Below are 25,975 nucleotides of genomic sequence, written 5' to 3' on the forward strand. Positions count from 1 at the left end.
TCAGCTACACATCTTTGAGCTTTGCTACAAGGGGTTGTGCCAAAGGCCTTGTGGAAAAAGAAGGGGGGCAGAGTCTTCTGAGGTTGCAGGAGACCACTGGGTGGTGAAGACGGAGCAACAAAGGTCAAATGCTGGGATGCGCCAACACATAAAACCAGAGACTACACTTCAGCTTAATTTCACATCATTTATTTTGTAGGCCACCTTGAACATGCCTGGGTACTGAAAGGCAGGGCATCAATTCTGCAATACACACATAAATACAGTACATAAAATAATGGAGGGATTTGAGGATGGAAAGCTTTGTCTTCACGATAAGCATATCCCAGAAGTTTCACTGGAATTGAGACGCCACAGAGGACGAAAAGCACAAATGGATTATTAGGGGGAACTTAGCAAAGTTCTTAGAGAGAACAATGGCCGATTTCTCGCCTGGGCTAGCTGAAGAGGCGCCTGTTCTGTAAGTAGAGCAAAATCAGGGAGTTTTATGAGGTGGTGTTGGGGAGAGGAACCCAAGGAAGGCAGAGGAGATTAAAACATCCAGTAGCAATTTGGGCTGGGAGTGGATCTGGATGCCGTAGACAGGCTCAGAAGCATGATTCAAACCCAAGCGCCAAGGCCGGCAATGAGGAACAGCTGGCCTGGTCAAAGCCCAGGTAGTGGAAACAGGGAGTCCGTCCTGGCAAACCAACAGCAACAAACCTGTGGCGGCAGCGGCTACTGGATAGAGATGGAGCTGGTTTCTGGCGGAGCAGGCCTGGCATGGAAGGTAGCTTGGGTTGAGATGGAGACAAGTCATGGCTGAACAAGGTCTGGTGGGGCAGGCGAGCAGAAGACACAGGTACCTGAATTTACAGGAGAAATAGGACACTGTATGTGGACCACTCCATGGGACATTTGGTCCCTTCCCCTCCAGACCTTGAGCTGCCCTGCGATTTGAGTCGATTGCTGGGAAGCCGGGATTGGAGGGGAGGGGATGCTTGGGTTGAAAGGTGGTGGTCAAAACTGTATGGTGGAGGGTCCTAATGGGGTTCAGCCCTCGAGAGGGGCTGTCTGCAAAACCAGCCAAACCCAAGCTGAAGGCATGGGAGAAGGGGAGCACCACTACACTAGAGTCTACAAAGCTCCCCCCCCCCCGGTCTGCGGAAGGAGAGGCTGTGAAAACCAACACGAGCAGATGCCAGGCTAGACGCTCCTCCATAGCTCATTCAGGAATTCATCACTTGCTGTCTGCCAGGCTGTTTTTTAAAATATTAATTTGTTAAATTTAAAATATTAATTTGTTAAATTGTTTCGTTTGCCCTCCTGGGTTCCTTTGGGAAGAAGGGCAGGATCAAAATCAAGGAAATAAAGGAACAAGAAGACCTTATTATAACAGCTGCTCAGCCCGCAGGGAGGTTACTTTTAAGTAAAAGGCTTGAACACAGACGGTGTGAGCTTATGCCTTAAATCTATGGACAGAACTAACACTTGCCGGATGTTTAATGGTTATTGTTATTGCATTTGTTTAAAAGCCAATAAAAAAATATTTTTTTGGTTTTTATTTTTTAAAAAAGATGGCTGCCACTAACAGTTAGTCCAAATTTGTTGGGGGGGGGAGGAAGAGAGAACAGCCCCCACCCCAAGTGATTCATTCCCCACCCAACTTTTACCTTTCCCCCCACCCCTCTCCAGAGGAGAGGCTTCTATCTCTTCCAGATCAGTCTGAGTCGGCTGACGCATCTTCCCAAGAGGTTTCCTGAAGGCTGCTCCTCCTGCCCCAAGGCCTCCGCCAGGTCGGATACCACCATTTTGAGGTTGGAAGGTTTATTTTCCACTCTCACAAGATCCAGGACTAAGTGAGGAGGGAAAAGAAAACACAGAGAACAGCCACGAAGAGACACTTTCACTGCTTCCTTTTTTCTTTTCTTTTAAAAAAATATATGATTAGCATTATTTGCTGATTTACACACATCTTGGTTGCCAAGGTGGCTTCTAAACAGTTTGCAAGTGTTAAGCCACGATATATCTATCTAGATATAGATATGCACATACACTCATCATCAAGATGCACAATAAAATAATTCCATCAAGACACTAAAGAAATATGCACAGTTTTATAACGGAAACACTTTCCCTTTTATTTATAACTACAGTACTTGGTTACATTGCTGTAATCCATCCTGGGACCTAGTTGTGAAAAGGAGGATAAGGAAATTTCCTGCTCTGAAGACCATGCATACAAAGGATAGATACCAACTCAAAGGGGCCCAGGTTCCTTTGGGCCCCCCAATACAATTTTTTTTGGGGGAGAGCCAGGTCCCCTCAATGTTGAGAACAATCCGTACTGTTGTGGCATTTGTCATCGCCCCCCCCCCAATCTTCTGCTCAAGAGATCTTGAGCCAGCCATTCACTCTCAGCCCAACCTACTGTACTTCACAGGGCCGTTGTCATGATTAATTGAGATGGGGACTACCACAAACGCCCCCTTGAGCTTCTTGGAGGAGAAAAAGGCGGACCCAGGTGGTGCTGTGGGTTAAACCACAGAGTCTAGGGCTTGCTGATCAGAAGGTCAGCGGTTCAAATCCCTGCAACGGGGTGAGCTCCCGTTGCTCGGTCCCAGCTCCTGCCCACCTAGCAGTTCGAAAGCACATCAAAGTGCAAGTAGATAAATAGGGACCGCTCCGGCAGGAAGGTAAACAGCGTTTCCGTGCGCTGCTCTGGTTCGCCAGAAGCGGCTTTGTCATGCTGGCCACATGACCCGGAAGCTGTCTGTGGACAAACGCCGGCTCCCTCGGCCTATAGAGCGAGATGAGCGCTGCAACCCCAGAGTTGGACACGACTGGACCTGATGGTCAGGGGCCCCTTTACCTTTTAGAAATCCAATACAAAGAAGAAGAAGAAGAAGAAGAAGAAGAAGAAGAAGAAGAAGAAGAAGAAGAAGAAGAAGAAGAAGAAGAAGAAGAAGAAGAAGAAGAAGAAGAAGAAACCCGATAGAAGGAGGTGGCAGAGCCAGAATTGGGCAGGGCAGGAGCATCCAAATATCATTCCTACTCACCGGTTGCAATGGCATTTATTGTTGCTTGGTGCTTTGACTCATGAGCGATGATTTCTAGGGATAGAAATGCCCACCAGAAATGCCTGGTCAGAAAGGGCTGCCACTCCCCGAATGACAAACAAATGTTGAACAAATGTTGAAGCAGGGAGAGATGCCAGCAACTGGTTTTGCCAGGGGCTACGTGGGTGAACGCAGTTTAGGGGAGCCGACTCCTTGCTCCTTATTCCCGCACCACCAAGGGAACCGCAGTAGCCCAATGGCAGAGCATAAGTCTCCGCAGGCCAAAGGTAGCGGGTTCAGTTAGGAGAAGTCACAACGCTTAGCCACGTCATTTTCGGAAATGGCAGCATGGTTAGAGCTTTTCTCACTTCCCTGGTACATTCTGCCCCTAACTCGCTCTAGAGGCAAGTAAAAAATTAATGGCTCAGCTTCGCATGGACTCATTTAGGATAGCCACTGACAGGGCAAATGAAAGCTGTACATCACTATGGAAAACTTGTTCTTTAATCTTCATCCTGCCCTTGCGATTCCTGCATTGCAGGTGGTTGAACTAAATGACGCTTTGGCTTCTCCCAATACTATGATTCCATCATTCATCTCCAGATAAAACCTAAGGCTAAGAATGTGCGGCTGCATTTTCTGTCCCTTCATCCTCTGGTGCTTGGTAAATTCAGGTTGTACAGCTACAGGATTTGTGCAACAAGCCCTCCTCCTCAAAATATCGGACTTTCTGTAGTAAGGAAAAGTGCACTGGAAAGTGTGGGAGGTCACCTGCATTGACCCAACGTCATCTAACCACCTCACAAACAAATCAGAACAAGCACTTATTAAATAGCCTCCGTCCTGCAAATATATCATGATGAATCTACTACTGTATATATTTTGGGAAATGGTTTGTACGTTGCCCTGTTTTCTATGCATTCTGACGCCTCTTGGGATACCAAACCTGACGCGAGGGTTCCTGAGATGAGGGGGTCTAGGCTCTAGGCACCATTTTGAATCAAGATGGCAGACCCAAATGTGACTTTGCCTTGACTGTACCTGCTTGTTTGGCACAAGTTTGGCCAGCTCTCAAGATACTGCTGCCAAACTCGCTGCAAGAGTTCTTGAGGCGGGTGCGGCAGTTTTTGTGGACACTGGGTAACTGGGCACTATTTTGAATCAAAGATGGCAGACCCAAATGTGACTTTGCCTTGACTGTTCCTGCTTGTTTAGAAATAAACAGTAAATTGCAAGAACTCGGGCCGGGAGGAAGATGAAGTAAGTCTTCAAAAGGTTTTATTTATGTAATGATTCAAATAGGAATCAAACCCAGTGTGATAGTGAGGCAAATAAACATAAAATCCAGTGAAAAAATCCCAGGACAAGGCTCTGTTTCAACAATTCTTCATCAGCAATGTTATAATGGTCAGAGTGTACCAAGTATGTTGGCCCAAGTTCTTGCAATTTACTGTTTATTTCTGGACTTCACCAAGAACTCCAATTTCTACTGTACCTGCTTGTCTGGCACAAGTTTGGCCAGCTCTCAAGATATTGCCGCCAAACTTGCCATGAGAGTTCTTGAGGCGGGTGTGGCAGTTTTTGTGGACACTGGGATCCCAGGCACCATTTTGAATCAAAGATGGCACACCAACTTCGGTGTGACTTCACCTGCTTTATAATGTGATGGGTCCAATCTCACAAATCACACTATCCATTTTAATTATGGGTAGGTAGCCGTGTTGGTCTGTCGTAGTCAAAACAAAATAATCCCCCCCCCCTTCCAGTAGCGCCTTAGAGAATGCACATGAAAGCTCATACCAATAACAAACTTAGTTGGTCTCTAAGGTGCTATTGGAAGATTTTTTTAAAAAAATTTGTATCCAATTTAAAAAAGAACAATATTTTGGGGTTTCTAAAAAATCCCTGGCCAGCACCACACACTCCCCATGAATGCATGTATTTTAATTAATTGTTTCCTTTTCTTTTATGTCTTATTGTAATTTTATTGGTGTTAGCTGCCCTGAGCCCGGTTTTGACTGGGGAGGGCGGGGTATAAATAAAAATTTATTATTATTATTAGCAGGAGGTCTGGAAGTTTCAAAGGGCAGGGAACTGTCCTCTGCTGCTGTTGTTTCCCAGAAACATGGTATGAAACACTATGTGCATTACTAATGAATGATCGCCCAATAATTTCATAATAAAGATAACTTGCCTAACAGCTTGATGGCTCCATCTCTCAAAGCGGTTCGGGGGTTTTCCAGGTAAGCAAAGGCCTGATCCATAAGAATGGCTTCCCCTTGTTCTCTGTAGCGCTTCACCTGGGAGGCAGGTCCAAAAGAGAAGGGAGCTGTGTGAGGAAATTCTCCCTTCCTTCCCATGCATGCCATTCCTCACCAGCAAGGATGGAGCCTGGGCAGGGTCGACCCAAGCGTACCAGCCTTGCACAAGAACATCAGTAGAATGTACTGGACCAGGCCAGTGGCCTCTTCTGGGAAACCCGCAAGCAGGATTTGAGTGCACAAGAGCAGCTCTCCCCTCCTGTGGTTTCCACCAGCTAGGTTTCAGAAGCGTGGCTGTCTCCAACCGTGGAGGCAGAGCACAGCCATCAAGGTGAGTTGCCACCAACAGCCCACTCCTCCATGAATTCTTCTAATCCTCTTTAAAGACACCCAGGTCAGTGACCATTACTAACTCCTGTGGGAGGGAGTTCCATAGTTTAACTATGCACTGTGTGAATAGTCTTCTGCAGAGGGAAGGGAATCCAGGAGGCAAAGGTGGACTTGCCTGTTCGGGTTCCTCTCAGTCTCTCAATTCTCCACTCTTAAGTTCAGTATTCTACACTGTCACATCAGTTTGCAATTACTATTATTAGCTGTTTTTTATTGTTTGTTTGCTTGTTATTATTCTTCAGTAGTATTCAGTAGTATTGCTGTGCGAATTTCTAATAATAATAATAATGATAATTTATTATTTCTACCCCGCCCATCTGGCTAGGTTTTCCCAGCCACTCCAGGCGGCTTCCAACAGAACATTAAAAACAGAAGAAAACTTCAAACATTAAAAACTTCCCTAAACAGGGCTGCCTTCAGATGTCTTCTAAAAGTCAGATAGTTGTTTGTTTCCTTGACATCTTGACAGAAGGCCCTCTGTCTGGTTCCCTGCAACCTCACTTCTCGCAACGAGGGAACCGCCAGAAGGCCCTCAGAGTTGGACCTCAGTGTCCAGGCAGAACGATGGGGGTGGAGATGCTCCTTCAGGTATACTGGACCGAGGCCGTTTAGGGCTTTAAATGTCAGCACCAACATTCTGAATTTTGCTTGGAAACGTACTGGGAGCCAATGTAGGTCTTTTAGGACCGGTGTTATATGGTCTTGGCGGCCACTCCCAGTCACCAGTCTAGCTGCTGCATTCTGGATTAGTTGCAGTTTCCGGGTCACCTTCAAAGGTAGCCCCACGCAGAGTGCATTGCAGTAGTCCAAGTGAGAGATAACTAGAGCATGCACCAGTCTGGCGAGACAGTCTGCGGGCAAAGGTAGGGTCTCAGCCTGTGTACCAGATGGAGCTGATAAACAGCTGCCCTGGACACAGAATTGACCTGTGCCTCCATGGACAGCTGTGAGTCCAAAATGACTCCTAGGCTGCGCACCTGGTCCTTCAGGGGCACAGTTACCCCATTCAGGACCAGGGAGTCCTCCACACCTGTCCGCCTCCTGTCCCCCACAAACAGTACTCAATCTGTTCAGCCTCAATCTGTTCACCGCCATCCACCCTCTAACCGCCTCCAGGCACTCACTCAGGACCTTCATCGCCTTCAATGGTTCCAATTTAAAAGAGAGGTAGAGTTGGGTATCATCTGCATACTGATGAACACCCAGCCCAAGCCCAAATATGCACATATTTGTATGCAATTTTGCCTCACACAAACTTTTTCCCCCAAAGAACTTTTCTGCTGTACAGTGGAAGCTATTTCCACCAATATGTGCATTTTTATTTTTATTTATTCATTAAATTTATATGTCAACCAAGGATCACAGGGTGCTTTGCAGTATAAAAACACAAAACACACAGCATAACAACAACAGTAACATCAAAACCCAATTTCTTCCCCATCGATCTCTGGTTGCCTGCTCCTTGAAAAACAACATAAACAAGAGGCGCTCACAATACTTTTGCAGTAGTTCCAGATTTCGTTTTCCTGGATGGACGACTGGATGAAGGATTTCAGATACCTGTCAGCTCTTCTCAGAGTGATCCAACATATCTGTAAAAGAAGTGAGGGTGGGAGGAACAGCTTCTGCCACTGCAGTTGCTGAAAGCTCAGGCAGAATATTGAAGAATAAATAAATAAATAAATAAATATTACTAATATACAGCCCGACTTCCATAAATCTCGGGGCGGTTCATAACAAATAAACAACAATTTAAAAAAAACACCGCCGGTAGGATCGCACAACCGTGCCACAATTGGTCCCCGCCCTGCGATCGGCCCCCCCCCCACCGGATTGCGCCACCACGTCGATTGCCCCCATCGGCGGATCTCCGTTCCGGGTGCCCGAGTGGCTAGCTCCGCCATTGACAAGCCTAAATCGTTGTGCTAACACCAGTTGGACACCAGTTTCTGACATCCTAGCGGAGAGGACTTGCTGTCCCCCCCCCTTTTTAAATTATATTTTTATTAAGGATTTCTTGGTTTACAAAAGTATGTGCAACGTCTCTTTGTTCATGTTCTGTTTTCTACAGATCAGTTTCATTTTTTGTGAGACATTAGTGTTACATTAGGAAGAAAAGGGGGGAAGAGGTGGAGGGGGGAATGGTGAGTGGGATGGGGTCGGGGGGGCAATGCTTCTATTCTTCTACTTAGTGTATGTGTGGGATTTTGTGTCAGCGTCACTTGTGTGGGTTCTCTTGACTATTCGCTTGTATTTCTTTAGTGGTGAGAGAGGTTGGCGGTGGCCATGGGTGTGGTTGGTTGTTTTTGATTGGCTGTAGTGAAATTTGATTTCGTGTGCGAGTAGTGTGTGTGTGTGTGTGTGTTTGAATCAGGTTAGCCAGATTTGTGTGCTGTTGGCAGATTTGTGTTGTTGTCTTGTTGGGCTGTGTATGTGATAAAGGCAGCGTTTCTCAACCGCTGTTCCGCGGCCGCCAATACACAACACTGACCCGCCGGAAAGCAATATTTCTCCTCCTCTTTCCCAAAGCTCAGTGCAAACGAGCCTGGCGGCCGCCAATTCACAACACTGACACGCCGGAAAGCAATATTTGGCAAGTGTTTCTTACAGTCATAATTATAATATAGGGCAGCACAGAGTTAATTTTTTTAACTTTTTTAATGGTAGTGTGCCTCGTGATTTTTTTCACAGAACAAGTGTGCCGTGGCCCAAAAAAGGTTGCGAAACACTGGATAAAGGGGAACCAAACCAGGGTGAAAGTGTCTTCTTCTATTTGTCCATGTGTCAGTTTCAGTTTGTTGGTTAGTGTCACAGATGGGGTGTTGGCTACTCCCGAGTAAGCACTCCACACATCCTCTGGATTTTCATAGTTTTATTGTGCATGCTATATACAGTGGTGAGATGTCTCAAATCATGTCTGCTCTGCATGGGGCAGAAGCCCACAATGGCGTCTCGTGGGCTCTGACCCCCCTTTTAAGCCTGGGCATCCAAACGCCCCTCCTCCTTGCTCTATGGGTCCTCCGTGGTCCCAAACCAGGCTCCTGAGGTGCCGGTCTACCTCCTTCCCAGCCCCTGCTGAAGCTAGCTCCTCCCCTGCTTCCCTGCTACCAGCCTGGAGCTGAGCCACCAGGACTCTGCAGAGCCCTGGACCCGTCTTAACCCTTCCTGTTCCTGATTTAAACTCCCAGACTTGCTGCTGCTCTCCCATCTGATGGAAGTAAGCAGAATGGGCTGCTCTCTGCAAGCCCTCTCTCTTACATCCACTCCCCCTCCAGGCTCCCCCCTCCCCCTTTTCTGAGGCCTGGGTTGCCTGGTCTGATGTCTGTAAAGAGGGCTGGAAGCCTGACAGGTCTTCCTCCTCTGCTGTAGTGTGTGTAAAATCCTGTTCCCAGTCGGTGCTGGGTGGCTGGTCCGTGTAGTTCCCTCCGTTGTCATCCTCCTCCTCCCTCTGGACAATTGCTTCCGATTCCCGGAGGGCTCCTTGGGTCTGCGTCTCCCAAGCTCCCCACCTGGGATCGCCCTCCCCCTCTGTGTCCCCTGTGCTACTGACATGTGGTGGTTCGGATCTGTGGGAGAAAGGAGCGTGCAGTTCCAGTGTGCGGCCCTCCCCTTGCATGGTGTGCATAGGTGCCTCCGCGTTTTGGGAAGCAGGAGTGTCCTGCCTGGCCATCAGACATTTTAACCCCCCCTCCCCCCTTGGGGAGCCCGGGCTCGCTGTGGCACTGTAGACCTCCTCCTCTTCCTTTCTTTCTGGAACCTCTTGGCTGCCTTCTCCCTCCACCCTTCTGTCTAGTGTCTTTTGTGTGATTTCCTCCCCCTCCCTCCTGTCAGCGTCTTGTGTTGGATGTGTGTCACGTCCTCTGAACCTTGGGCTTTCCCTGAAGTGTGAGAGCAAAGACCTGTGACCCACGGGATGGACCTTTCTCGCTGTAGGTACTTCCCCCCTGAAGGTGACAGGGTTGATCTGTGTCAGAACCTTGAAGGGCCCCAGCCTTCTGGGTGCCAGCTTCTTCCCCCTTCCCCCCATGGGAAGGCCTTCTGACCACAGCCAGACCCTGTCCCCTCCGTGGAAGACCTTCTCCAGTCCCCTGTGATGGTCTGCCCCCTCCTTGTAAGCCTCATTGCCCCTTGCCACGTCTCCATCCAGTTGTTGGTGTACTGTCTCCCTCCTCTCACCCCATGCCTCAATGGGTGGTCCCCCAATCTCCCCCTCCCCCTGCTCTGGGAAGGCTCTGGGGTTTCGCCAAAGACTGGCCTTACTGGGTGTGAGCCTCGTGAAGACATGTACTGCATGCCCCTCCGTGGGGTTGTCATGATATTGCCTGAGAATCTTCCCTCTGAGGGAGTCCTGGGGCATATACCGGGCATCATTGCTAAAGAGTAACCCCTCTTTCTCTGCAAGCCCTTCCCCTGCCCCCTCTCCCTCCCTCAAGTCCCTCCGTATGTTCTGGGTAAAAGTGTCCTCTTTGGTGAGTTGGCTCAGTTTCTCTTCCTGCATCCCCGCCTCTGCGTCGTTCCATCCGCCTGGGGAGCTGATGTGGTGCGATCCTGAGGATTCTCCTTCTTTCCTGCAGTGCTCCTTGCCGTCTGCATCTCCAAAGGTGAGATCTCCCCGGCGCTGGCTGCCCACAGGGTCATTGTCCATTAAGTCCAAAGCTAGCACTTCTGCGTGCTTGTTCACTGTCATCTTCCGAGAGGGGGTCTGTTGCATGACCTCACCCTCCTGCAATTCCCTGCCGTCTATGGCCGAGACGCTCATGGGAAGCTTCCTTGGGAAAAGGGGAATCTGATTCTGCCTAGCAAAGTCCACCGATAGGAAATCATTGCTGCTGCCCCTGCAGAGAAGCCCGACTGTCTCCTGGGTCTGGCCTCTTGGCAGCTGCAGACTTACTTCCATCTCTTTGTCGTGCTGTGGGGTGTTACAGGAGGGCTCAGTTGTTGGTGCTCTGCCTGGCCCCTCCCCTCCTGATCTGGCATCCAGGCTTGTGTCTGTGCCTGCCTGCTCTCGCCATTCCTTCCTCTGGGGGCAGTGTTCCACCCAGTGGCTGGGTGCATTGTAAAGGAATCTCCGGCCTTTCTCTTCCCTCTGTTTTCCCGCGTCAGCGTTTGAAAGTACCCGCGCGCGGGCTTTGTCCCTCTGCATCACATCTGGCTGGAGGGGGCTGGGCTGGGCTGCAGCTGCCTCCCCGGGACTGTATGGGAACTTGTGGCCGCTGCCTTTCCCCTCCGTCTGCCCCCTCTGCCTGGACTCGCCTCTCAGCCTCCTGCACTTCCACGCCACCATGCCTCTCAATCTTAGAGCCAGCTTGTGCTGAGGGTCGCCCTACAAAGTGCTGGCCCGTCCCGAGTGTCCTCTCTGCTTGTCCAGCCTCCGCTCCTCCGGCTTGGCTGTGTTCAGAGCTGCTCGGTTCACTAAGCTTGGCTTCCCCTGTGCCCGGGTGCCTACCTGGTGCTTGAGCCGTTCCATAGTTGCAGGGTGCTGGCTGCAGCTTGCTCTCTGCTGCTGCCCTCATGCATGCCAATCCTTCCTTGGCATCTCTCCTTTCCGTTTCAGATGCTGCCAATTCCATGCCTGCTGCCACGTTTGCAGCTCTCTCTCCTCGGGGCAGCCATCAAAGATTGTGGGCTTGCTGTCACAGATGGGGTGTTGGCTACTCCCGAGTAAGCACTCCACACATCCTCTGGATTTTCATAGTTTTATTGTGCATGCTATATACAGTGGTGAGATGTCTCAAATCATGTCTGCTCTGCATGGGGCAGAAGCCCACAATGGCGTCTCGTGGGCTCTGACCCCCCTTTTAAGCCTGGGCATCCAAACGCCCCTCCTCCTTGCTCTATGGGTCCTCCGTGGTCCCAAACCAGGCTCCTGAGGTGCCGGTCTACCTCCTTTCCAGCCCCTGCTGAAGCTAGCTCCTCCCCTGCTTCCCTGCTACCAGCCTGGAGCTGAGCCACCAGGACTCTGCAGAGCCCTGGACCTGTCTTAACCCTTCCTGTTCCTGATTTAAACTCCCAGACTTGCTGCTGCTCTCCCATCTGATGGAAGTAAGCAGAGTGGGCTGCTCTCTGCAAGCCCTCTCTCTTACAGTTAGCTTTCCTAATAAGGCTGTTTCCCATGCTATTTGATATCATTGGTCTATGCCAGAGGTCCCCAGACTTACCTGGCTTTGGGCCGGTGCCCACCGCGCCGATCGCGTGGCGGGCCGGAGGGTAGGGGAGTGCGCGCCCGTGCGCATGCGCACACACACTTACTGGTGCGGTGGCGTGCTTCCAGGTCGGAAAAATCGCCGAAAATCATTTGTGCGCATGCGTATGGGCCTCCCCCCGACCCGGAAGTGCACTGGAAATGACCTCTTCTGGGTCGGGAGAGGCCCATACGCATGCGCACAAACGATTTTCGGCGCTTTTTTCCGATCTGGAAGTGCGTCGCCGCGCTGCACGCCGTAAAAGCGGGCGGAAGCAGCGGGCGGCGGGGGTCGTCACGGGCCGGATTGGGAGGCCAATTGGGCCACATCTGGCCCACGGACCGTAGTTTGGGGACCCCTGGTCTATGCTTACTCCTGACAGGTCTCCCCAGTGTCTTGCTATGATGCTTCTGGTTGCTGAGAGTAGGTGGGTTATGAGTTCTTTGTGATGTGAGTGGGCATTATTGTCTTGGAATATGTTTAGTAGGGCCATTTCTGGGGTGATTTCTAATACTTGCTTAGTTATTTTACATATTTCTTGTATGGCTCAAGCTGGCCATTATAAGAAGCAGCACATGCCTTCGCTTAGTTATTTTGCATATCTTTTGTATGATTGCTGTCCAGAAGAGTTGCATTTTGGGACATTCCCACCACATGTGGAGGTATGTGCCTGTGGAGGTGCATCCTCTCCAGCATTTTGGTGAGGCTCCTGGGCATATTAGCATTAGTTTCTGTGGTGTTAGGTACCGGTACCACCAGTGAGTTTCTGAGCGAGTTCTTTCCTTTTAGCTGATATGGATTTAAAGGGAGGTTTAGACCACATTCTAGTCCATTGGGTGGTTTTAATCTCATAGCCTATGTCGTCCTCCCATATATTTTTTAATTACGTCTAGAGGGGTTGTGGGATTTTGTAGTAGTATTTCATATATTGCAGATAGCATCCCTTTGCCGTGTCCCTTTGTTGTTAGAAGGAGGTTTCTGAAGGTTGTCAAGGGCCAGGTTGCTGCTGATTTTACTACTGGATTGTTTAAGAGGGCAAGTAATTGGTGGTGTGTTAGCTAAGACTTGCTGCTTTCTGATGAACTGCATCAGCCTACCTGCTTCACTGGGACACTGTCCTGGAGATGGACCATCAGGGGGACAAGGCTCTGGAGAACGAGCTCCTTCATCTGCTCTTTGCCTCCCCACCCAATGATCTCAAACAGGTGGCTGAAGGTGGAAATGGCAGCCAGCCTCACTTTGTTGGACACCTGTGCAGAGAAGGGCGGAGAAATGCCATCAGGGATAGCGACGGGCTATCTTCAAGGGCCAGCCCAAGCTAGGATGCAGCCGGAGAGTCAATGAGCTCTTCAGGATCGTGAAATGATCAGGGTCAGGACCATGAGCGCCCTCAGGAGGGAAACACAATTCCTCCCAGATCTCCAGGGAAGGGCTGGAACTCTGGTCCTCCAGGCACTGGCAAACAAAGGGGTGGGGTGGGAGCAGACAGCCCCGGGTACCATCCCTGGCGGGGTGCCATCGCAGCTGCCCCCGGGATGCACACCAGCCACGCCCCTGCCTGTTCTCCGCTCCCAATGCTGGAACACGTAGCTCCGCCACTGCCTCCAGGCTGCTCTGTCTGGTCCTTGGAACTCTCTGCAGGCCACACCCACCTTCTGCAGGCCACACCCCCTCACTGGCCCTCTGCTTCACACTGGTTTTGCCTGGCTAGAATATGTATGGACCTCAGAAAAAGGCTTGTGGTGAGGGTGAGGAAGAACAGTTGATCCTGCCTTGCATACTACAGCGGGAGGAGGAGGAAAAGGTGGGGAGAGAATTGTAGAATAGGAAGGGACCCCAGGGGTCATCTAGTCCAAACTACTGCAATTCAATAATCTTTTGCCCAACATGGGGCTTGAACCCATGGACCTGAGATTAAGTGTTTTATGCTCTACTGCGGGCATAGGCAAACTCCAGGTGTTTTGGGACTACAACTCCCGCCATCCCTGCCCACTGGTCCTGTTAGCTAGGGATGATGGGAGTTGTAGTCCCAAAACATCTGGAGGGCCGAGTTTGCCTATGCCTGCTCTATCGACTGAGCTATCCAGCTCAGTCAGGCGTCATAAATTTTCATCCCAGGCAGCAAAACAGATGGAGCAGACTCTGGCCATTCTCAATGCCACTGTCAGGCTCAGGATTGCAGTAGGAAATAACACAAGGTGATGGTGCTCATATCTTGATCAAAGTGCTGGGATGAAAGTGCAGCACAAAATGGCAGGGGAAAGCCATGGCAGGGGAAACACACAAACATGGGGTGGCTCCCTGAGAGATCATTTCCACCAACGCTACACCCAACCACCGGGGCCTGCCCTGCACCCACAGGTGCTGCCCCCCCTGCACCTGGCCTGACTCACGTCGTCAAAAAGTGGCATCACGCTGGTGGCCACCTCGACGGTGAGGGAGTTCAGGTCCCTGGTCTGACTCTTCAGGAGGTCTGGCAAGAGCTTGAGAGCCTTCACGTTGATGTCTCTGTCGGCTTCGCGCACCCTGGCCATGATATCTGGAAAGGCCGGCTTCAGTTTTTTCATCTGCGCGACACAAAAGGTTGAGTCACAGATCTCCAGAGAAACAACAAAGACAGGTAGGTACATAGCGGAGGTCTTTCTTCCAGGGAATCTTTCGCTTTGAACAGGACACAAGATGCCACAGAGGGAGAGGCTTGCAGAGAACCAAAACCTCGTGGCTGCTCAAGAAGATTAAAATGGTGGCGTAGAGAGGACACGGGCTGGAAAGTACTTCAGATTCCAAGCCATGAAAAAATCAGCATCTGCACATGCAGATGTTTCTTATGAATTCCACATCTGTTCACCAAACTGTTGGAGAGTTTGCAGGAATAAAAGGATTTTCCTTCCCCTTCTCTGGTGGGAATGCCCACAGGTTGCTTTATTCTGAAGGAAAATTCATCAGGCAGTACCCAATATTATCAAAACACATATTCAGATTTCTCCTCCGTTTACCCTGCTAAATATGTGGACATGTACCATGATGACATATTGCCAGAAGGAACATCCGAGACAGATGTTGCTGGGATCCCTATGGCACAACAATGGAAATCACAAAAAAACCCAGAAACTAATACTGTATCATCCTATATAATAAAGTCCCTGTGTCTCTGCGTCCAGTATTCCCTGTGTCCCTGGGTTTGCGCTAATGCGCACGTGCCCCACGGACACAGGGACTGGACGAAGAGGCGGGACGTAAACACACACACGCTCTCTCCCCCCCTCAACCCTCTGCCTCCCGTTCCCCTGCGGCGGCAGACCAAGATGGCGGCATTGGGCTCTGGGGCCGCGGCGGCGGGAGCCCGGTCCGGCTCCCGCCGCCGCCCCGGAGCCCGATGCCGCCATCTTGGTCCACCGCTTCCTCCTCCTGACAACCCTACCTGGCCCGTGGGAGGAGCGGCGGGGCCACGGCCTTCCCTCCCTCTCTGCGCTCGGCCGCGGGACACGACGGGAGAGCGCTTTGTTTAATTGCGCAGGGAGGGAAGGCCGTGGCCTCGTGGCCCCTCTAGCGCCCGTTTTCTTAATGGGCTGAATGAGACTAGTTATGGTATAAAAATCTTTGGAATTTAGTTACTGCAGAAAAAGTAACGCGTAAGCTATGGGTCTCTAACGGACAAGAATATTCTGGTCATTTCTACTCAGTGTGGAGGGATTTTATTTCATATAGTTTAGTTTCAGACTCAGGGCCGTCTCGAGCAGGTCGGGCCCCCTGGCGCTGAGGCGCAGAGATTGCTCTGGCGCCCCCACCCTCGCAGCGCGCAGAATGGCTTCCGGTGCCACTGGGACTACACCTAGAGCCGGGCCTGTTCAGACTTACAGGTATCTATCGTTCCCCATGCCCTCTAGAGAAATGTGGCTGTCATGATCTTAGATTGTGTGTTGTCATTCAATTCATTTAGGTTTTGCATGCCCTGCCTTTAGTTGGAGATATTATTGAATTTTTGTTATTGCTTATTTTTTCTTTGTGGTTCTATAATAAATTGAAAACTGGTGGTGGCGATGATGATATTGAGAATATAGAACAGTGGTGGCCAACCTCTGTCCAGCAAGCATAATTAGGCAACCAGCAATATCTAGAGCTGGGGTTTCCCAAACGGGGGCTTCCAGCTGTTTTGGGACTACAATTCCCATCATCCCTGACTACTGGTCCTGCTAGCTAGGGATGATGGGAGTTGTAGTCCTCAAACAGCTGGAGACCTAAGTTTTGGAAACCCTGATCTAGAGGATGGTAGGCTTCCACCTACTGGGAAGACTTACTGGTCTGCTGGTAGATCACTGTGTGTCTCTTACCTTCTCTGGATGATCCAAAAAGCAAATCATGCCGTCGAGAGCTAGGGATCTGAGCTCCAACCGGTTGGCCTTCACCTGCAAGCACAGCTGCTCAATGATGATATCTTCCATAGCTGGCTCTAAGGCTTCCTTACGAAGGAGCTAGAACAGAAGAAGAATATGCGGAGCTGGCAGCAGCAGGCCTTGAGCATGAAAACATGAGAAGGGCCTGCTGGGTCAGACCAAAGAGGAGCAGAAGGAAGAGGCCAGGTGGCGGCAAGCTGCGTGCTCCTTGGATGTCTCATCTTGAGGCAATTGCCTCACCGTGCCTCATGGGGGGCCAGCTCTGCTTGCCAGACCTCCCTGTTTGGCCAACAAGGGCCAAATACGTGGCGTCAGGGCATGCAAAGCTCTCTGCAAACTCCTTCAAGCAGCTAAGATGCAGGACTTGCAAAGCACAGGTGACCACAGCTACGTTTTGTGGCTTGGCAGGTGCTGTGCGCTGGGCTCTGGAAGCCTTTGCAGTCTGCTGAAAACAACTGTGCACAGCTTGATTTGCCAAAAATGTGGGTTGGGGGCATGGCTTTGGGATGCTAATGATGGTGCTTTTGGGGGAAGCAGATGGGAGTCTGAGAGGGGGCGGGGCGGATTAGCTGTACAATTAACCAGACCCACCTATGTCCATAAAACAAGGCTCACCTCAACTAGGAAAGGCATCACAGTGATGTGTTTCGGGTACCCCTCGCTTTCCAGAATCTCCAGCAAGTAAGGCAACATCCTTTCGCTTCCCTCGCCCCTGACTATCTCTCTTGTCATTGAAAAACAGAAACACTGGGTGTTCAAAGCATTGCAATATGGAGTGTTCTTCTCCCATGATCCAGCCAGCCTCGCCTTCTTTCCCGATATTCCGTTCCATTTTCGGGGAACGTGCGGACCCCCCCTCCCTCTTGCTTCTCAGCCCTCCTGCTTTGACTACAGAGCTGTCATAACGCACCACCGGAGCTCGCTATTGGGATACACAAGGAAGGCCCTACAACAAACTGTTGCAGAGTGGATTCCATTCTCTCTGAATGGTTGAGGGGGGAGGGCTGGACATGCTAGTGGCCCAATCCCAGTCATGATCAAATATTTGATTTCTCCATCAAAGTCTATGGGCAGCTCCTGTTTTGGAGACACTTGAAAATGGCTTCATGGTGCAAACTGAGAAATGATACAATGAGATGGTTTTAGACCTCAGAGTCTCTATCTCCCACCTCCCTTTCAAGGTGCTTGGTTCCATTCTCTCTCCCACCTGGCTGCCAGGTCCCCTGCCCCCTTAGTCCACATTCAATTGCCACCCAGCCCCTTATGGGGCTGATATGAAGTTCCACGCCTTAAGGACCACCCCCAAAGATTTTTGGAACATCTTCAGATCTCGCTGCTCCTTTTAACAGTGATGTGCTTACTTGGCAAAGAGAGTGAGACCTTTCAGGTGGGTCCTGCCGTGCAACAGGAGTTCTGAACCTCTCCTCTTGTTCATGATGAGAACGTGGTCCTCATCTCCTCCACGCCTCATGAGGCCTTTGAAGGTTTTCAAGGCAGACCTGCGCACAGAGCCAAATCCGTATCAGAATGGATTTCTTGTGCTGGGTTTACAGCAATTCCTCCGCAGGGTGGGATGCATTCCCTCAGTGATTTGGGTAGGCCATTGTGCCTCAGAGTTTGTGCTGGTAAAAGATAGCTGGCTCTCACAGAGTCCCGGGCACCAGAGTCCCGGGGTGCGGAGGCCAACTCGTGCTGAAGTTGTTCCCTTGATCACAGCAATCCTGGCTACCGTCACTCGCATGTGAGAACCCCACGCCGCTAAGCATTTCGAAGAAAACACCCATGCATTTTCAGGCTTTTTTTTTCTGCATGCAGCCTTGAGGACTAGAAACTTGTGAAAGCACAGCCTGGCATGACAATGCAGAAGCTGCCATTCTGTCGCTGTGTGTCATGTCACAAATTAAAAAGACAATTCCCAAAAAAACAACCTTGGGCTGGACGAGGAGCTACAGGGCTACCGCAGTGTCCGCCGACTCTCCCTGTGACAAACAGGGGAAGTCTGGGATGAGCCGAAGGAAGCGTACCTGAAAGGAGCAGGAGGGACGGCAATCTCCTGGCGGATGCAGGCCCTCTTGTAGACGTCCATCTCCTCTGGTGTAAAGTACACGGCAAAGGAGATCTGGCAGAGGAGTGCTATGGACAGCGTGGTGAACATCTCTTTCAGCACCTCCCGGCAGGCTGGCGACGGGCGCCTCAAGATCTCGTAAAACGCTGTGGTGGCCTGGGAGGTCAGTCAAGGCCCCTGATCGTACCTGAGCAAGGAGAGGAATTCCCCGCCCACTTCCCATCCCGGCCACGTCCTTAGGTGCCTCAAATGGCCACCTGGAGGCCAAAGGGGCATCTCGGGGGCTGATTCATTTTGCCGCCTGAGGCAAGGTTGCTGCACACACACACACACCCCAAACCTTGCCTCTCTTGCTGGGGTCGCGTGGCGGCTTCAGGCGAGGAAGCCGGAAGCTGCTGCCACTGCATGACCCAGCAGACGCAGGGGTGGGTGCTGTGCTCGCAGGGGCGCTGCCCCGTGGAAGTCCGCCGCCCGAGGCGGGTCGCTTCCCTCGTGGGCAGGCCGGCCCTGGGGATGGGCCTTGGTGATGTCTTACACACAGGGCTGCTTTCCTCTTTGGCTGCTTTCTTGGGGGCCAGAGTCCTGCCAGCACTTACAGCCAAGGGTCTCAAGGAGGCCATAAGCCTGTGGCCTTCCCAGTAGATAGGCTGCTCCTGCAGGATGGGCCGCACCACGCCCAGGACCTGCTGCGAAGTGTCAGAGAAGCAGGTCAAGCTGTTCCACATGGCGGAGGCGGTGCTGCGGGGGGGGGGGGAGGGAGAGAGAGAGAAGCAGGGGCTTCAGTTGGCGCACAAAATGCGTTCAGATTATGGCGAAACAAGGGGAAGGCAATTTAGACCAGTATTTGTGTGGTGCCCCTCTCTTCAAGAGCACTGGCTACGATACGATAATCTTTATTGTCATTGTCCCACGCAGAACAACGAAATTCAGAATCTATATCAAACTTACAACAACCCTCAGCCTACTATCCAAAAAATGCTTATCAACTCGCTACCCATCCCGCCTACACATAATTAACCCCCTAAATACCTCTCCTGATTTGCTCCCTAAAACTCTGATGCCCCACAACTGAATACTGACCCTCCCTCACAGACTGCCTTTCGCTGCATTGAAAACAGAAATCGCTCTTGGATAAAAGCTATGTCTCAGCCAGTGATGTGGGACTTAGGACTGGAGGGATCGTTCTGTGGGAGTGGAGAAAGATGGAGTGTAACTTGTGAATAAATGTGCTTTTAATTTTTTTTAAAAAGGAAAAGAGCATTGGCTGTTCTTTTACAGTTCTCCACAACCTATTGTTGTGAGCAGGGATGTTCAGCTCTGACAGATATGAGAGATCGGAAAAGAGAAAGGCGCTTTTGCATTGATGAGGAGAGGAGAGTTTGCCTGTCTTAAATTAGACCCAGGACTCAGCTGCAAATATACAGCTGCAAATATAACGTTTTAAGTGCATCATACAAACATGACACTAGATGGCAGTGATGAGCTTATGGCAAATTCAATATATTTTTCAAAACGCTTTTTTTTTAAAAAAAAGTATTTTCACAGTGTTTTTCAATGTGTGTCTAGATTCCACCCTGGTATAAATGAGATTACCTGGCAAAAGCTAGCTCACACCTCTCACTGAGTTTGTATACATACTTAAGTTTCATGCTTGTTTATAATTACATTTTGGAAATGATTCACCTTCTTACATAGCTGCATTGTTTGATACTTTTTGGACAGCCCATGATCATATTACAAAGTAGCTGTGTTCTGTGTTATAAATCAAGCACTGCTAGGAGTTATTTCTTTTAGTTTCCCAATATATTTTTATCGACAAAAATTCGGTGTGGCGCAGGCAAATTTTTATTGAGAACCACTGATTCAGCCAATATGAAAAGGATTTTTAAATCGATTTTTTTTTATCCCCCTGTCCCCCCCGCTCACCTGTCACACTGGACAGAGCAGGCCAGGAGGGTCTTCACCACATCGTGAGGGCGGCTCTTCCCCAGAAGCAAGAGGTACCTGAAGACTTCCAGGCGGGCCTGTGGGTCTCCGATGTGCTCCAGACTGAAATACAGGAGCCTGGTGGTTTTGGGCACCTGTCGGGGGAAAGAGGTGGGAAGAGGTGACTGGGGAGAGAGGAGAAGGGGAACAGGAGGCTCCAAGGCAGCATACCTTTATGAAAAGGGGCTGGGGGTCCCTCAGCATGGCTTTCAGCATCAGGATGGCAGCCTTCGTGTGGTAAAGGTTGTCGTCCCTCATGCCCTTGATGGCTGCTAGGAGGAAGTCCACCTGCTCCTCAGCGTGGAGGCATTTTTTGAATTTCTGAAAACGGAGGGGGGTCCATTGAAAGCCTGGTGGCGGTTACACCAAAGAGCTGGGTTTCGCCCTGGTTGGGATCCTATTTCGGGATCAGCTGACTCGCTATGGGGCCCTCCTTAAGATCACTCGGTAGAACACGAGACTCATCATCACTAGTTGCAAATGAGTGGCACAGACCATCCGGGACAGAAATTTGCAACTGCATCAACTGCGACCAAGTTGTACCTTGTCCTGCTCATGTTTGGCCCGCACCCCCCTCTCTGTAGAATTGTTGTCATTCCAGTGCAGGTATGCTCCACATTTTGCCCACACTGTAAGGACGCCTTGCATTTTAAATCTTCAGATTGGCAATCCCGTGAGAGCTGAATCCTAAATGTCATTCGATATATTTTTTAAAGAATTAGAATCATAGAGTTGGAAGAGACCACAAGGGCCATCCAGTCCAACTCCCTGCCAAGCAGGAAACGCCATCAAAGCATTCCTGACAGATGGCTGTCAAGCCTCCGCTTAAAGACCTCCAAAGAAGGAGACTCCATCAAATTCCTTGGCAGCAAATTCCACTGCCAAACAGCTCTTACTGTCAGGAAGTTCTTCCTAATGTTTAGGTGGAATCTTCTTTCTTGTAGTTTGAATCCATTGCTCCGTGTCCGCTTCTCTGGAGCAGCAGAAAACCTTTCACCCTCCTCTATATGACATCCTTTTATATATTTGAACATCACCCCTTAACCTTCTCTTCTCCAGGCTAAACATGCCCAACTCCCTAAGCCGTTCCTCATAAGGCATTGTTTCCAGGCCTTTGACCATTTTGGTTCCCCTCTTCTGGACATGTTCCAGCTTGTCAGTATCCTTCTTGAACTGTGGTGCCCAGAACTGGACACAGTACTCCAGGTGAGGTCTGACTAGAGCAGAATACAGTGATACTATTACTTCCCTTGATCTAGATGCTATACTCCTATTGATGCAGCCCAGAATTGCATTGGCTTTTTTAGCTGTTGCATCACACTGTTGACTCATGTCATGGGTCTGAGCCTCACTTTGGGCCAAAGATTCTTGCATTGCAGGGGGTTGGATTAGATCGGAGTTTCCCAAATTTGAGTCTCCAGCTGTTGTTGGACCAAAGCTTCCATCTTCCTTATCTTGCAGGACCAGTGCTCAAGGATTTGGATGTTGGAGTTGTAGTCCAAAAAGAGCCGGAGACCCACGTTTAGGAAACCCTGGACAAGATGATCTTTGTGATCCCTTCCAATTCTATGCTTCTGATGCTGCAGGAACGGTCACAGTGCTCTCCCCTTAGGTATAGAAAAAAGTGCATTGTTAGGGCTCATCCACACTTCCAACCAGTGCTAAAACTAGAGGCCATCAATCTGGAAAAAAACCCAATTGACATTTGCTCTGATTCAGCAGTGAAAATCAGTTTTACTTGGGGGAGAGTTGTGGGGCAAGTGGATGTAGTGGATCCACTCTGGGTGGGGACTGGGACCAGGAATTAAAAATCTGCAGCATGAAATGGTCCTGTTCAGGATTCCAAACTGACAGCCAGACAGCCGGGCCATTTCTTGGATACTGTACTCTATTGCATCCCCTCTCCCTCTCTCTCTCTATTTTTTTTTAATCCCTGCTGCCCCCACCATCACTCAGTGTTCTGAGTGCTGGGCATCTTTCATGTGCATTATTTCTCTTTTTGAAAACTGTATCATTGAAACGATCTCAGATACAGCAGAGGAGCAGGGAAGGGCCTTTGAAGAGCCACTGGTAGTCCTGGACTTTAGTTAGATGGTCATTAGCTCAAAACCCAGGTGTGGCATTGCCTGTACACTAAACACCAAGACGCAACACATTCCAATTCTCTGCATGTGCCTGTGTGCAACTGGATGTGGTTCTTTTTAAAAACAAAAACAAAAACCCCACTATAATTTTATTCATCTAGATCAGGGGTCCCCAGACTTACCCGGCTTTGGGCCAGTGCCCGCCGCGCCGATCGCGTGGCGGGCCAGAGGGCAGGGGAGTGCGCGCCCGTGCGCATGCACACACACACTTGGTGGCGCGCTTCCAGGTCAGAAAAATCGCCGAAAATCGTTTGTGCGCATGCGTATGAGCCTCCACCCGACCCGGAAGTGCACCGGAAATGACCTCTTCTGGGTCGGGAGAGGCCCATACGCATGCGCACAAATGATTTTCGGCGCTTTTTTCCGATCTGGAAGTGCGCCGCCGCGCTGTGCGCCATAAGAGCGGGCGGCGGCAGCGGGTGGCGGGGGTCGTTGCGGGCCGGATTGGGAGGCCAATTGGGCCGCATCTGGCCCGCGGACCGTAGTTTGGGTACCCCTGATCTAGATTAACTGGATGTGTTTCCAAACTCCTGCGTTGGTTACATTCGCACATTACCATTTCAGCTGCACCTGTAAAACAGGTCCATGCCCAAAATTGCCAGGTGTCAGGAAGACACTTGTTGGAGCTGGTGAAAAAGATTTACCATGGTGGTGGTGCTGATGTCAGAGAACCAGGCCAGCCAGAAGATCTTTTCCTCTTTCCAATCCTGCATAAGCTCCGTAAATTCTCTGTCGTTCTCAGGCTTCATCAGGCCTCAAGAAACGTACAAAGAAACCCAGAGATTAGATAGTTAGATAGATAGATAGATAGATAGATAGATAGACAGTTCTCCCCCACCCCCGAAAAAGAGGTGCCAATACTCACCATGAAGTGTATCTGCATGACCACAGATTAGCGGTAGGGCGGTGGCATTTGGAGGTTTTGAAGGGCCACGCAACACGGATTTCCCCAGTGGTCACCCCAACGGGAAGTGGAGCTGGCGGAGTTGGGGGTCAGCTCAAGGGCACCCCCAAGCAGGGTGCGGAGAGGGGATGGAGGAGCGAAAGGAGGCTGCCCAAGACTCCTTCAGGCCAGCCAGCAGGGAAGCTCAGACATGGACCCTGCATGTGGCCCTCCAGGGCTCTCCGCCCGGCCCTCAGAAGGCTGGCAGCCAGCCAGGGGAAATAGCAGGAGCGGCCATAAAACAAGCCTCCACCACGCAGGCTCAGAAGGCAAAGCCACCTTTGCAAATCTGAAGACGCTCTAAGCAAAGAACGTTTTTTGCTTGACCAAAGGGTGCTTTATCTACTCCCAGCTATTATCAACAGGCCAACCCATTTCCCTTTCCCTTGCTCTTACTCTTCTGGTGAAGGATCAGGGTGTACAGGCAGTGGAGTGCGTCGGCCGCCCAGTGGCACACGCTCTCGCTGGAGTCCTTGCTGCAAAGCGCCAGGTGCCCCGCCAGCCTCCCCAGCTTGAAGTCCTTCAGTCCCTGCGGGAGAGGAGGGGGGGGGGTCATTCTACAGTAGCCTACCTCATTTCCTACTCCTCCTCAAGTGTGGTGTGGCAGCCATTTTGTGTCATGCCACGCACCCCACAGCAGCCATTTTGTGTCGTGCTACAGACTCCACAGCAGCCATTTTGTGCTGTCCCATGCACACCACAGCAGTCATTTTGTGTCACACCTCACACCACACAGCAGCCATTTTGTCACGCCATACACGCCACAGCAGCCATTTTGTGCTGTGCCACACACACACTCCATGGCAGCCATTTTGTGTTCTGCCACGCGCTCCATGGCGTCCATTTTGTGTCATGCCACTCACCCCACAGCAGCCATTTTGTGCCATGCAACCCACCATGGCCTTTTTCAACTTCCCTATGGATTTGGACCCTGCTCCCATGATATCCCCAAATGCACCCTTTACACTGACATGGGCTACTAGAGAGTGTCGTTTTACAGGGGGTGAAACTTAATTTTTGCAAATTCCTTCAGTGGGGGATCTTTTTTTAAAATGGTTTTGTGTGTGATTCAAATTCCTGGTATTATTTTACTGGACAACATTTAGCTTGGCAAGTACGTTTGAGGAAGAAGCACATAAACGGCTTTCGGCAAACCAAAGAATTTTAATTTTACCTTCTGAAAATGCCAGGTATTGCTTAATGATGATGATGATGATGATGAAATATTAATATATAGTATAACTGCAAGTACTTGGCAATCATTTCTAGTGATTTCTGTGCAATTTTGCACACATTTTACTCACCAAGCAAAACTAAACTATATTAATTTAACCAAAATATCTTTTGAATTCCCAAGTCATGTTACAGTTTTTTGCACCCCTCATTTGGGGAATTTGAAAGTAGAAAAATGGGGGTACAGCTCAGCGCCGCAGGCCTCCCCTGGGGTAATCTTTGCACTAAACAAGTCCTCACTCCTTACACATATAAAAATCCCCCCCCCAAAACCCCACAGACTGTCAATCATCATGACGGGCATTTTACTCCTGATGACTGGTGTCAACTGAGCTCGGAAAGCTCATTCTGAAAAGGAACTAGTTCTAATCCAAGTTTGGCACATCCCAAAATGAACTTATTCCCGTTCACGTCCGTCCCTTAATTCCAGGACACGTCCTCTTTTTCATGAGTCGCCATAGCAAATTCATAGCTAAAAGTGGAAATCTGCAAATGTGTCCTCTTTTTTTGCTCTTCAGAATATGGCAACCCTAAAAACTGCAGGTGAATTGTTTGGCAGTTATGGGAACTACTTTCAGGTGTAGTTTGGAGGTTTTCTGAACTACTTCCTCAAACCTCGCTAAACCAAACCAGCCCTGGGAATGGGCGACTGGGACTCACTTTGGGTGTGCAATGGGACGTGACGCAGCTGACCAGTTTGGTTATTCTGGACAAGGCCATGATCCGATCCTCGACGAATGGGGAGCCCGTTTCAGGAAGAAGGTACTGAAACGGCAAAGAAAGGACGGCGTACTGCAGCAGAATCCATGGAGGTTTCATGAGACGCATTCTTGTAGAGCACAAGTGGGAGCTGCAACCCAAAGTTGCAGCGTGAAGTGCTCTAGTAGGGCATTTTGTTCTATTCCCACTCCAACCTGCTTCCCCCTTTCTCTCCACAAGGTCTGCAAGCATTACAAAGCCCCTGAGCATGCCCAGTCCTTTCTGGGCTGTTTTCGGGAGGTTCTCCCCCTCAGGGAGGTGTGTTTTTGGTTTGTGTTTCTCCAGCTCTCTTTATGAATGGGTGGTGCTGTTTTGGCTACACACCTCTCTTTATGAATGGGTGGTGCTGTTTTGGCTACACACCTCTCTTTATGAATGGGTGGTGCTGTTTTGGCTACACATCTCTCTTTATGAATTTGTGGGTGGTGCTGTTTTGGCTGCACATGTTCGCCCTATACTTATACCATCATAGAATTGTAGAGACGGAAAGGACCACAAGGCTCATCCAGTCTCACCCCCTGCAATGCAGGAATCTTTTGCCCAACGTGGGGCTCGAACCTGCAACCCTGAGATTAAGAGT

The 25,975-nt window shown here is 50.2% G+C and overlaps 1 protein-coding gene across 1 annotated transcript; it reads right to left on the reverse strand.

Moving 5' to 3' along the window:
• Window positions 1-173: 173 nt before the first annotated feature.
• Window positions 174-24,362, reverse strand: LOC148685794 (maestro heat-like repeat-containing protein family member 7). The gene is made up of 17 exons (XM_088669322.1): window positions 24,267-24,362; window positions 23,800-23,932; window positions 23,105-23,214; window positions 20,488-20,637; window positions 20,257-20,411; window positions 18,927-19,068; window positions 18,290-18,486; window positions 17,627-17,764; window positions 16,881-16,989; window positions 16,203-16,343; window positions 14,265-14,438; window positions 12,969-13,121; window positions 7,183-7,281; window positions 5,233-5,338; window positions 3,039-3,092; window positions 1,653-1,834; window positions 174-845 (listed from the first exon to the last, which is right to left on the reverse strand). Exons 1-16 carry the CDS (start codon window positions 24,342-24,344, stop codon window positions 1,686-1,688), a joined length of 2,088 nt encoding a protein of 695 aa, XP_088525448.1. The 5' UTR covers window positions 24,345-24,362; the 3' UTR covers window positions 174-845; window positions 1,653-1,685.
• Between the last annotated feature and the right edge of the window lie 1,613 nt (window positions 24,363-25,975).

Source organism: Zootoca vivipara, chromosome 5 (genome assembly GCF_965207765.1).
Source record: "Zootoca vivipara chromosome 5, rZooViv2.hap1.1, whole genome shotgun sequence".
In the NCBI taxonomy this organism is placed as follows: domain Eukaryota; kingdom Metazoa; phylum Chordata; class Lepidosauria; order Squamata; family Lacertidae; genus Zootoca; species Zootoca vivipara.

Bases quoted from the DNA above. Each gene is read 5' to 3' on its own strand.
- LOC148685794 (XM_088669322.1), bottom strand. From the start codon at position 24,344: ATGGGAGCAGGGTCCAAATCCATAGGGAAGTTGAAAAAGGCCATGGTG. The intron at 19,069-20,256 runs GTGAGCGGGGGG...CCCCCCCCGCAG, and splicing joins TGCTCTGTCCAGTGTGACAG to CACCGCCTCCGCCATGTGGA. The intron at 13,122-14,264 runs GTGAGTCAGGCC...TTCTCTGCACAG, and splicing joins TGATGCCACTTTTTGACGAC to GTGTCCAACAAAGTGAGGCT.